At 29.0% G+C, this 12,785-nt stretch overlaps 1 protein-coding gene across 1 annotated transcript; it reads left to right on the top strand.

The window, feature by feature from the left end:
- The first annotated feature begins 1,039 nt into the window (after positions 1-1,039).
- Positions 1,040-3,193, top strand: LOC125371013 (protein SHORT-ROOT-like). Its single transcript, XM_048378758.1, has one exon. It carries the CDS (start codon positions 1,190-1,192, stop codon positions 2,600-2,602), a length of 1,413 nt encoding a protein of 470 aa, XP_048234715.1. The 5' UTR covers positions 1,040-1,189; the 3' UTR covers positions 2,603-3,193.
- The last annotated feature ends 9,592 nt before the right edge of the window (positions 3,194-12,785 follow it).

A 12,785-nucleotide genomic window follows, 5' to 3' on the forward strand; every position in this document is an offset into this window, starting at 1 on the left:
ATATGTTGTTTGTTATTTTTCATTTAACATGACTCAGTTGCTATTGAAACAATTAGGATTCCATAATTATAATAAATATGTGAGAATAAATGTTTTATTCCTTGCCAAAAACCTCCCTCTCTATCAATAACTACAATGTTGATTGTCACCTAATGATTGTTTTATCCCCATATTTTATTATATGGTTTCATGTTTGATTCCATAGGTTTTGGGTGAACTGATATTTTATGCTACAATCAGATATTATAGTAGCAGACACATTCATCATAACACAAAAGGCTCATCTTTTACTACTATGGCTCTTTTATTGTTGGTGTCATGATAACAACAATCAATAAGACAACTTCCATCAAACTTTCACTTAATTATAATAATTTTTTAACTAATATTATGTTATGGGTAATTATGTCAAAGATCATCATCCTAAGAAGAAATTATATCAAACATCACTAGATTTTGCAATTAATTTTAATTTAATTTATTTCAATTATTAAATTTTAATTGTATTTAATTTAATCACTTTTTTGATTGATAAACTGTAAAAATAGCTGGTGAGAAAATAGTGATTAAAGGGAAACATATAATTTGTCAATTTCTCACTAGAGTTAGAGTTGGCTAAATTAAAATACACTTTCACTGAGTTAAATAAACCAAATTAAATTTTTATAACTAAATTGATCATAATACAAAATTTAGTAGAAGTTAATACATTTACTCCTTTAATTGAATCTACAGATTACACTGAAGATTTTACTGAATGAAACTTTTTGTGCCTAATTATTACAGACAACTATTTTTTGTTTCTTTCTTCTCAAAAGAGGCATCATTTAGTTGAAGTGAGGACAGACTTAATCCTTGATACACAATTAACTTTCTAAAGTTACAATGTTAAAGGAGTTGCACAGAAAAACCATGCAATCACTTATTGCCATATATATAGCTATCTAATTAATAATTGCATATGGTGGCACAAGAACTACACATCTAACAATTATTAAATATATATATATATATATATATATATATATATATGAATATGACAATGACCTTAAACATATAATACTAAGGATATCTATATCATAGCTTTGTACTTGACCATTTTGTGAAGGAACTCAAATGAAATTGAGTTTTGCAAAGCAGCAGCAGCAGCAGCAACCTCTAGAGTCAAAGGGGGCCTCCCCCATTACACATGGACATAACTCTCTTTACTCCAAAACAAACACAATACTCACACACCTTCTTCTTCCCTTCTTACCATCAAACAATAAGCGATGATCCATCTTTAGCAGCAGCAGCAGCAGCAGTTTCTTTTGACGACATGCATAGCAACAACAACAACAACAACAACAACAATCATAACAGCATCAAGATCAACAGCAATCATCCTCAGAACACTAGCCACACATCAACTAGCCGGTCATCGGACTCCGGTGACCCTTATGGTGGCTCGTCTGCAGCTAATAACAAATGGGCATCAAAGCTTCTTAAAGAATGTGCTAGAGCCATCTCCGATAAAGACTCAACAAAAATCCATCAGCTTTTGTGGATGTTAAACGAGCTTGCTTCTCCTTATGGTGATTGTGATCAGAAATTGGCTTCTTATTTCCTGCAAGCTTTGTTTTGTAAAGCAACTGAATCGGGTCAACGATGCTTCAAAACCCTAACCTCAGTTGCTGAAAAGAGCCATTCTTTTGACTCGGCCAGAAAATTGATACTAAAATTTCAGGAGGTAAGTCCTTGGACTACTTATGGTCATGTTTCTTCTAATGGTGCAATCTTGGAAGCTTTAGAAGGTGAAACAAAACTTCATATAATTGATATCAGCAATACCCTTTGCACTCAGTGGCCTACTCTGCTTGAAGCGTTAGCTACAAGAAATGATGAAACTCCTCGCTTAAAGCTCACTGTTGTTGTAACTGCTAGCATCGTAAGATCAGTCATGAAGGAAATAGGCCAAAGAATGGAGAAGTTTGCTAGGTTAATGGGTGTTCCTTTTGAGATTAATGTAATAAGTGGGTTAAACAATTTATCACAACTCACTAGAGAAGGATTAAATGTTCAAGAAGATGAAGCTATCGCGATTAATTGTATTGGAGCATTGAGATTAGTCGATGTTGAAGAAAGAAGTGGAGTGATTCGAATATTTCAATCGCTTAACCCAAGAGTAGTGACAATTGTTGAAGAAGAAGCTGATTTTACTAGCTCAAGATATGACTTCGTCAAGTGTTTTGAAGAGTGCCTAAGGTTTTATACACTATATTTTGAGATGCTAGAAGAGAGCTTTGCCCCAACTAGTAATGAGAGATTGATGTTAGAAAGGGAGTGCTCAAGAAGCATAGTTAGGGTTTTGGCTTGCGAGGAAGAAATTGGTGGTGGAGCTGGTGAGTGCGAGAGAAGGGAAAGAGGATCCCAGTGGTCTGAGAGACTCCGCGAAGCCTTTACGCCGGTCGGATTTAGTGATGATGTTGTTGATGATGTTAAGGCATTGCTTAAAAGATACAGGGCTGGTTGGTCACTTGTGCAACCTCAAGGAGATGAACCAGGACTTTACTTGACATGGAAAGAAGAACCAGTAGTATGGGCTTCAGCATGGAAACCCTAGCAAAAACATTAAAAGAAAAAAGAGAAGAAGAAGAAGAAGGAGAAGAAGAAAACAAAAGAAAAATGGTTATGGCAAGTGGTATGATAGCAGTACCATCTCTATACGCTCAAGTCTCAGAGTAGTTTATGATGATGATCATGGCAATTTATTCAGAAGGGAGGAGTTTAGATTTGCTGCCATGAAGATAGATTGATCATGATGCAGTTTTTTATTACTTTCATTTCCAAATGCTATTCTCATCAAAGAAGAATAATTCATGCATATTTTGTATTTTATCTGATGTCCAGGTACTTTTTATTTCCTTTTTCTTCATCTGCTTTATGCTTGGGAGTTTGTGTTGCTTTTAAACTGCTTTCTTTAGATCATTGTATTTGTTTGTTTGAAGGTGTTTGCACTTGTATCTCCTTTTCTTCAGTGCCATACCAATCCCCATTTCCCTTTTGGATTGCTTGCTTAAGATCTTTCTTCTCAACCCTTCTCTGGGGGAATTCATTTGTAACCAAAATTAACTGCTACTGTGCTTGCTTCTAAATTTGAATATCTTTAATGATGATTTATGTATATCCATGTTGACAACTTTTTCTTCATTTATTTTATGGTGTACCATCTAATTAATTTAGAGTGTGTCGGAGAATATTTTACCGTCTTAAGAATTTTAATACAACTGTCTACTCAAATTCAAACTTAATATCTTAATTAAATTTAAAAAAATTATTATCATTTCATATACATCCCATTGAATTCTAAATTTATGATACAAACAGGCAACAAGTACACATACATATATACTTAAATCAAGAGAGAGTTGTTGCTTAATTTAATTGTATTTCTTTATTTGTTTTCATTATCCTTCAACTTCTATCTGAATAGAAGAAACAAACCTACAGCTCTTTGAATTCTTGCTAGAATATTTGCCTGCCAACAAAGCTATTAGCATATTCGATTGTCACCTCCTACCATTAGATGAAAAGAAAATAGGAGAAAGAAACAGAAAACCATAATTACATATACATATAATAATTACTAAATCTTAATTGATGGTTCTTTGGAGGGGGCCTGCAATACCACTTATATAATTTTCTATAGATTATCCTTGAAAAAGAATAACTACTCATTATTCTTAGTTAGGATATGCAGGGAATCAAATCTTATACTAATAATTAAACCTTCTTTTTTATTTTTAATTTTATATTTATTTTTCATAAGTAACCTATAGATTTAGCTATTAGTAGACTCATATCTCAATTTAGACAAAAACCCAAGTTTTAAGGTCCCATCTGAATTTATATTTATTTTTCTTATCTAATCTAATAGCCAAAATGATTAGTGGTTTTCTTGAGTAATAACTTTGAGACAGCACTGTTTTATAGGCTAGTTGGTGGATAATGGAGGTCAAGAGGTGGCTAATAATATAATGAAGGAACATGCAATTTCTAAAAGGTTTTTCCAGCCTATATATGCTTGATATGGATAAGGAGTGGAAACATTCTCCTCAGTATCTAAACTGACTTTCTTGAATCATTTCCATCTTCTAGGAACATGGCTTTGATATCAGATCATTTTCATGTCTCAATGACACCACTCTATCCATGTGACAAGAACCTAACTCAGTGGCTTCCCCCACCCCCACCCTCACCCTCACCCTCAACCCTCTTCATCCTTATATATTTCTTGAATTCTTGAATATAGTCTACCTTGTTATTCGCAGACAAAATGAACTATATCGTAATATATAGTATTATTTATTAGTTGTTGTATTTATATTAGTGGGTTTATTTATTATTATTAACCACATATCATTTAAAACCAATCTATACATATACAATAAATTAATAGATAATGTCACATGTCATTATATAATTAGTTTTGTCTATAAATAATGTGATAAACCGAGTCTGCCTAAGAATTTTATACATAATTAACGCCTTTTGATATTATAGTATTCACTTAATTGAATTAACATTATGTTGTCCACAGAGTAAGGACCTGAACATTAATAAATTCATAGCCCCCGCATGCAATCTTTTTCTAGTGCAGAAATTAATTTTAGAAGAAAATATATTCCCATTATTCCGATCCCTTAATTAGCTTTTGTTCCCTCTTTTTGAGCATCATGGTATTGGAACTTGGTTGGTGCCCATTGTAACTTGGTTTGCTCCTACCTTACAGAGATTATGCACCTGAACACTAAACTATCACTCTTTTAATTTAATGGCATGCTAGAGTTTTAAATCCATTTACAAAGATAAGATAATATAAATGGTGACTTACATTATTTAATTTTATTTTAATTATAAGATTTTAATTTATTTCGCTTCAATCATTCAACTATTTCGGCTACCACATTACTAATAAAAAACTAACATTTCTCATTTATCTTTTTCTAATTACTTTTTTCTTATTAATTATTTTTTGCCACATTATCAATCTTTTATTTGTAAAGTGACTAAATTGAAACAAAAATAAAATTGAATAATTGAAATGAAATAAACTAAAATTATATAACCAAAATAAAAGTAAATAAAAAATAGTGACTATTTATATATTATCCATACAATTAAACTACTTTTACAATTTTACATGATTTAGAACTTTTAGGTTTAAATAAATCTTTTTTATGAACAATCATGCTATAAAATCTTTTATGATTAAAAAATTTAAAATTGATATATCGAGCGTCTATTTATTAATAGATAGAAATAAATATAAAAAGTATCTTACAATTTTATCTTTTTATAACTTTAAGTACGTGCTTTTTTTGTATTAAAAATGTGATTATAAATCGTGATAAAAAAAAGATATTTTACCATTAAAAAGTTTCAATCCGCGAGTATTTAGCCATCTTTACTTCGATCAGTTATTATTACCATATTGCTTGTGTTTGATTTATGGGTTTAGAGCTTAACAACTCTTAATTTTATTGTTTGACTGTGAAATTGTAGTTTAAAAAATTAATCTAATGATATCAATTTAACGGCCAAATATTGAAATTATGAGTTGCTAAGCTTAAAACTGATATTATCAAATTCAGATAATATGATAATGATGGCTGATCGGAATAAAAATATGATCAATTCTTATAAATTAAAACTTTTTAACTATGACGTACCTTTCCTTTATTCAAACCCAACTGCTAGTGCTACTCACTCGACTAAATGAGATGATACTGGAGAAAAATCAATAATTTGAAATTCTTGCAACATTTTTCTTTAATTGTTTGGAAGCACTGATGTATGAGGAAGTCTGAAAAGGGAAAGATATACATGGACACATGTATGTAATAAAATACGTCCTCCATTTCAGAATAATTAATATTTTCTCAAATAAAAAAATAACATTAATTTGTTTCTATTTTATCATTGCATTAATTTTATATTATATTCTTGTATTATTCTTGTGTTTCGCAGCAATAAATGATAAATTCTAAATATATTAATAAAAATTAATTTAATTCAATTTAACTGTTTGTTGTTTGTATAATTTTTAAATAAAATACTAAAAGAACATCAATGATTCTATAATAGAGGGAGTATACAAGGTACATGTATAAGCTAATAAATTTGACATAAAGAGGAAGGAAAGTGAGTAGAGAGAGAGAGGGACCAGGGAAGAGACCTTGGTGGCAAACAGATGAGTACCAAACAGATACCATAGTGTTGCCCGACTGTCTAGTGATTTGAATAGCATATTTGCTTTTAATTACCACACACATGTACTGACTTTAGGCCAACATTACATAGTGGAAAACAACTTTTCTAGATTTAGATAAGACTTTCCACTGTTCCTCACATATACACATTTCTTTCTTTCTGTGTTATATTATATAAACACTTCCTTCCCTTTACAAAGGGTTTCTTTCTTATACATACATATATATATATATATATATATATATATATATAACTTTTTGCATCATCACATGCTCACAAACACACATGCACTACCGTCTTCTAGGGATGGACACATTTCTAATAGTGAACCCATTTTTCCTTATCAATAATTCGTTTCCCTTCAAGCTTTTCCTTCTTCTTTTCTTTTAATTTTAGTCCTTAATTTGTGCATGGTATTTGAGACTTTCTTACTCAGTCTACTAATATCATGCTACGGGGGAAATTAGGAAATAGGCACGGGCATGTTATAACAACCAGTGTATTTCACTAAATTATTTCTGACGAATTTGCATGAATGTGCATTTCGATTGCATGGCCATGCACTTCAGCAAACTAAATCATGTAAGTTATATATTTATCACTGGTTGGTTGTTGTCTTGCAGATTCAAGCTAAAAAAACTCTCAGACTATTGTCATCAACGGGCATGTGATAGTCTAGCCTAAAGAAATGGCTTGATAAGAGCAAAAAGTGAAAGATGGGGACGGGCAAGAAACTTGGACAAGGAACAGCTCCTAACAGACTTTCTAGAATGACATCACTAGGATATAGAGGTGTATGAATGAATCAGATCTCCCCATCAAGATGAGAGATATAAGGAATAACTAGTAATATATATGTAAAGAGTTGTAAACAATCATAGGAATTTCAAAATTAGACATGCTAGTTTTCATATAAATTTTTTGATGAATAACTTCGTAATAAAAAGTTATTGAATCCACCAAGGGGACAAAACAGTTGTTAGTTAGTTGTGTACATTCGATTAGTAGCTTAAGCAGTTGTACTTTAGCTTTGTATAAAAGCTCCTTTTGTAGCTAATTCAGTTCGTTCAATACATTCTATTAATTTAATTTTTTATTATAATGTCTAATTTTTTTATAGATTATCTTTTGATATTTCTAAAATTTTAATGTCCCATTAATTTTCAATAATAATATGAAAGAAGAAGCGAAAAAGAGAAAAAATTAAAGAAGAGATAAATGAGAGGAGAATAAATAATTAAATAGGTGTAAGAATTAAAGAAAATGGTGAACAAAAAGAAAACTACAAAAGAAATGAAATAAAATTAAATAAAAAGAGAAATCAATACAAAAGATAGAGAAAACAATAAAGAGAGAAAATATTATAGAAAATGATAAAAAAAATAGAAGAAAAAAATAAAGAAATTTGAAGAAATATCAAAGAGAAAAAATAGAGGAAAAAATGAAAGGAGAACAAAAATATAGAAAAAAGTAAGAAGTGAAAAAAAAAGATAGTGGGAAAAAAAGAAGGAAAGAAGAGATAAAAATAATCATATTAGTGACAAGTGAGGAGAGATGAAAACAAAAACAGAGAGATAAAATGAAGGGATTAAGAAAGAAAGTAATTTATAATAGATTAAAATTAGTGATGGAGAAAATCGTCGCTAAATTCAACAGAAATAGTAAAAATTAATAAAAGTGTGAAAATTAAAAACAAATTAAAAATATAACGCTAATTCATTGTTAAAGTTATGAAAACTAAGCAGAAAATTAAAAAAAAAAATCGCGAAGTCATCACTAAATTTTTTTAAGAAAAAAAGAGCAGAAAAAAGTAAAAGTGGAAAAATAAAAATTTCAAAAATCTATCACTAAGTTTGTCGTATAATCGTCGCTAATGTATCACTAAATCCGTCGCTAAATCTCTTTTGGCAACAAATTTAAAATTCATCGTTAAAATTGGCTAAAAGAATACATAGCCATATATTAGCTATGGATTTTAAATCCGTCGGTAAAGTCTGTCACAAATCCATCACTACAGCTACCACCAAATTTAATGTAAATTTAACTACAAATTTGGTCTGTTGCTAAATGTCATCGTTATATTGTCTCTAAATCTCAATTATCTTTCTTTTGCTTTTTTTGTTGCTACGGTGTCGTTATTCCGTTAGTAATTAGGGATATACAGCTCTGTCGCTGGACGCAAGATTTTCTTGTAGTGAAAGCCACCAAAATGTCACAAAAAAATTATATAAGTATTAAAGCTAAAGTTCTTAAGGAGATTTCAAGAGTGATTTACCAAAACTCACTCAATTCACTTATTACTCTCTTGCACACGCCCCGCCATAAAAATAGGTAAAGTTTTCAGATGGTCTCTTAAGTTTACCAAATATATCATAATAGTCCCTAGATTTTAATTTGCATTTTTAAACCCTTTATATTTTAATTAGGTTATGACTAAACCTCTTTCTGTTAGTCTCTGTTTAAGTGACATATGGAAATCTGATGTGGCAGTCCACCTGATTAAACTTTAAAAAGAAAAAATTACATGTCACTCTTATATGCCACATCAGCATTATACAAAACTAATAAATTTAAAACATTTGACACTTATTTAAAAAAAATATTAAAAAAATGAAAAATGAAACATAAAATTTAATGAATGCTCTTTTTATTATAAAAATAATAATCAAACCACCTTAACACCTTATTGAAAATGCAAAATATATTCCATAGCAGGCTAGTTTAGAGGCGAAGGAGCATTATATGGTGGAGCAATAGTAAGGGGTAATAACTACGGTAAAGGCTGAGAGTAGAGGCGACGACAACGATGGTAACAAGTGCAGAGGTGACAATAACGAGACAAGTAAGTATAAGTCGGGTCGATGGAAATCGGAGCAAAAAAGAGAGGAATGGACATGTTTGGAATGGCGATCTGGTCTTCGAAATGCTCTTGACATCAGCTCACAATGACGTTAATGTGAGGTGATCTCTGAAATACTTTTCACAGCGGTGCACAACGGTATCGATTTATGGACAATACAGTACGAGTTAACACATCAAATATCATACATTACAAATTTCATTATCTTGTAAAATTTATTTTTCTCTCTCTATTATTAAGTTGATTTGGTTATAAGTCTATTTAAGATTTGTTCATCAGGCTTTGTTTGCTTTTTTTTAGGGTTTTATTTTTCAAAGAAATTAAAATTTCTCGATTGAATTTGTTATTATGGTTTATTTAATGAGAAATTATAGGAAGTTGTATATTGAACTTTCGGTTTTAATTTGATTGATTTGGATGATTTTTTATCTTTCTTTTTTATTTGGATTTTGAGGCTAAAAAATGAAGCTTCTTATTTGTTTATATCTAGGTGTTTGGATTGTGAGAAAATGAAAGGAAAATAAAGGAGAAAAACATGCTAATTTTGATTTTAATATTTTTATAATTTTATTAATTGATTGTATTTTTTTAATTTTAAAATTAGTGTGATGTTTAAATATTATTAGTCATGTTATGCTGACATGACATATGATTTTTCTTAGAAAATAATTAATCAAATGGACTGTCACACTAGACTTATATATGTTTTTTAAATAGAGACTAACAAAAAGGGTCTAATGATACTCCAATTAAAATTCAAGAGCTTTAGTGATACAAATTAAAATTTAAAGACTATTGTGATACACTGGATAAACTTGAAGTATGAACCTCTATGTGTAAGTTATCCCATAAAAACACTTCATTCGTATGTGTGTAAACTGTAGGTTATTGCACAATGATTGTGAGAACTCTTAATATTGAAGATGTTACATTCTATTGGTTAGTAGTAACAATCTAATAGCCAACCAAATAAAAGTTTACTAAATATGGAAGCTCATGGTAGGTGAATGATAATTCTAACTCAAATAGTAAAAATATTTACTCTTAAGAACGAGAAATTTTGAGTTCAAATTCTCTCTTTTATACTAGATGAGTTTTCTTCTTTATAGGAAATATAAAGAGATGACTATCCTTTATTATATAATACCAATTGGCTCTCTCATAAATCAAAAAATAAAAAAGCTAACTTAATTGTAATTAAGCTATATGCATGTGAAAGCAACCCTGTTAACCGCAATAGAATAATATTTTATACAAAAAAAATTTATTTAATTCAGATGTATGTCTTCTTTTATACACCAAATTCATAGATGATATTATATATTCATTAGTTTTAAATAATCGAATACATGTCAATCATTTGATGCTAAAGCGAAAAGTACTCGTTAATATGTATCACTCTCATATTCGATAGAGTATAAAGATAAAAGCTACGAATTTAATGTATTAAAATTACACTTTCCTTCAATCATATATTTCCTCGAATAATTTCCTCGACAAATAAAAAGTGTTGTTGATCATATTTGTACAAGTACAACATCACTATCTATTGATCTATAGTAAAATATATCTCTACATGGGTGGGTCTTAAGCAAATCGTGCATTGCCTAGTCAATCCACTATTTGATACAATGGAATGGAGTTCCTAAGTGAACAAGCCCCCCTCCGGGTCTTTCTCAAAACTAATAAGCAAGTTGCACTTTCACTATCAATCAAATATTTTGATTCTCCATCTCTTTAGCTAGCTAGGGTCCAAATTAATTGAAGTCAGTTTCACATTGAAGTAGCATCATCCCTCAGCTTTTTCCTAATTTCCTGCTAGGTGTTTCATGGGGAAAATGACATTATACTTATTTACCTGAGGAATATTTGATTTCTTTTTCTTTTTTGCTTTTTCTGAGATTTAACTTTTCGCGTTCTTTTTTAAAGCGGTTGCATTTTATTACTAGACTAAAACGTCATATATAAAAATATTTGACTTTGTTTTGCAATAGTCATATGCTCATATATATATATATATATATAGTCTTTCGAAATTCATAAAAATCTAATTGATTGGGATTTTATTAAAAATTTGAGATTTAAGTATGGAGAAAGTGAATTATTAATTATTAAATTTAATAGTTAAAATTGCTCAAATCTGACAATATAAATTTTAAACTTAGTAGAGAGGATCTCAGTATGCATCTAACACAAACACACCAAAAATAAATTGAAGTCAGCTGAATAATGTGTTTGCTGATATTCTTTTCTGTAATAATGTTTACTTATTTTTAATTTAAATATAAATTGTATGGGCTTTATTATTTTCTTTTTCTTTTGCTAGAATTCAGATATACATTACAATCATTTATATTTATAACTGGAAAGTACTACTGTAATATATTATATTAATCAATAATAAATAAATAAAATGTAAAACCTGTTGGATTTCATGCTTCTATATTTGGAGTCATTTTAAATATGGATGTAATGCTGATTTTAGCATAATTTCAAATATATAAGGGGTTCGAAGTGAAAATCTCATAGGTGATATTCACAAAAATAAATTTTTTAAATAATATAATAAATATCAATTAAAAATAGTTTGATTAGTATTTATTTATGAGAATTGGAGGTGTCTCGAGATAGTATATTTGTACTCTTATCCTTGTGGACTTTTACTTATGTTAAAGAAAATGATAGTTTATTAGATTTCCAAGGATTTAAAAGAAAATTAGACAACTTATAGCAAATTTCATATTTAAATATTTAAATTTTGATCATTTAATTATTTTAACATTTTAATTTAATATATACCGAAATTATGTTTTCGTATTAAATATTTTTTATTTTTTTAATTTAATAGTTTATTTTTTTGATAATATTAAGATATTTATGCACCATATGCAGTAAAATATTTTATAGTCATACACTTGGAACCAAATAAAATTTATAACTATGAAGAGGTTAATTACTTAATGGAGGTTTGAGTACTAAATTATTCTTTTTGGACTTAATACTTAATTTTGTTGGTGAAATAATAGAAACCATAGATAAAATACGTAAATATCTTATCACGTTATATAAATAAAATTGATGAGATAAAATAATACTATAGTAAAATAAAACATACCATAATATATACTTTCTAAAATTATATATACAAATATTACTATACAGATGAATCTTTTCTTAAAACGTGACCTAAAAAATTTATAACTTATTACAATAGAAAATTTATTTTTTATTTATAATTAGCCCAATTAAAATCATAATTTTTTATCACTAAATAGAGGTTATTGCTTATTATAGAGAAATTTTATTATATATATGAATATATTAAATGAAACTACGTAATATTCAAATATGACAAAAAAAATTTAATACACACAATACAATGTGGTCAGGAATATATTTATCACATTTTACATTTCAGATTAAAGTATTAAAAGTGTCTAAAGAATGAAATTCAAATACCCAAATAAGTAATTAGCCTGAAGTGATTTTGGTCTTTAATTAATAACTTTAATTTGGGCTGATCCATAAGCAATAATGATCCTTTGCTGAATCTGCGGAGAGCAGCACATATAAATTTGTGTTCTGTTTATACATTGCACTTCACTTGAAATGGCCCAAAAGACTTATAGGGGTGTGAGTTGATTCATAACTAGTTCAGCCCAATAAGGCAGAT

Source organism: Ricinus communis, chromosome 8 (assembly GCF_019578655.1).
Source record: "Ricinus communis isolate WT05 ecotype wild-type chromosome 8, ASM1957865v1, whole genome shotgun sequence".
Taxonomy (NCBI): domain Eukaryota; kingdom Viridiplantae; phylum Streptophyta; class Magnoliopsida; order Malpighiales; family Euphorbiaceae; genus Ricinus; species Ricinus communis.

What these genes read in the sequence shown, in the direction of transcription:
- LOC125371013 (XM_048378758.1), top strand. Translation starts at nt 1,190, where the DNA reads ATGGACATAACTCTCTTTACTCCAAAACAAACACAATACTCACACACC.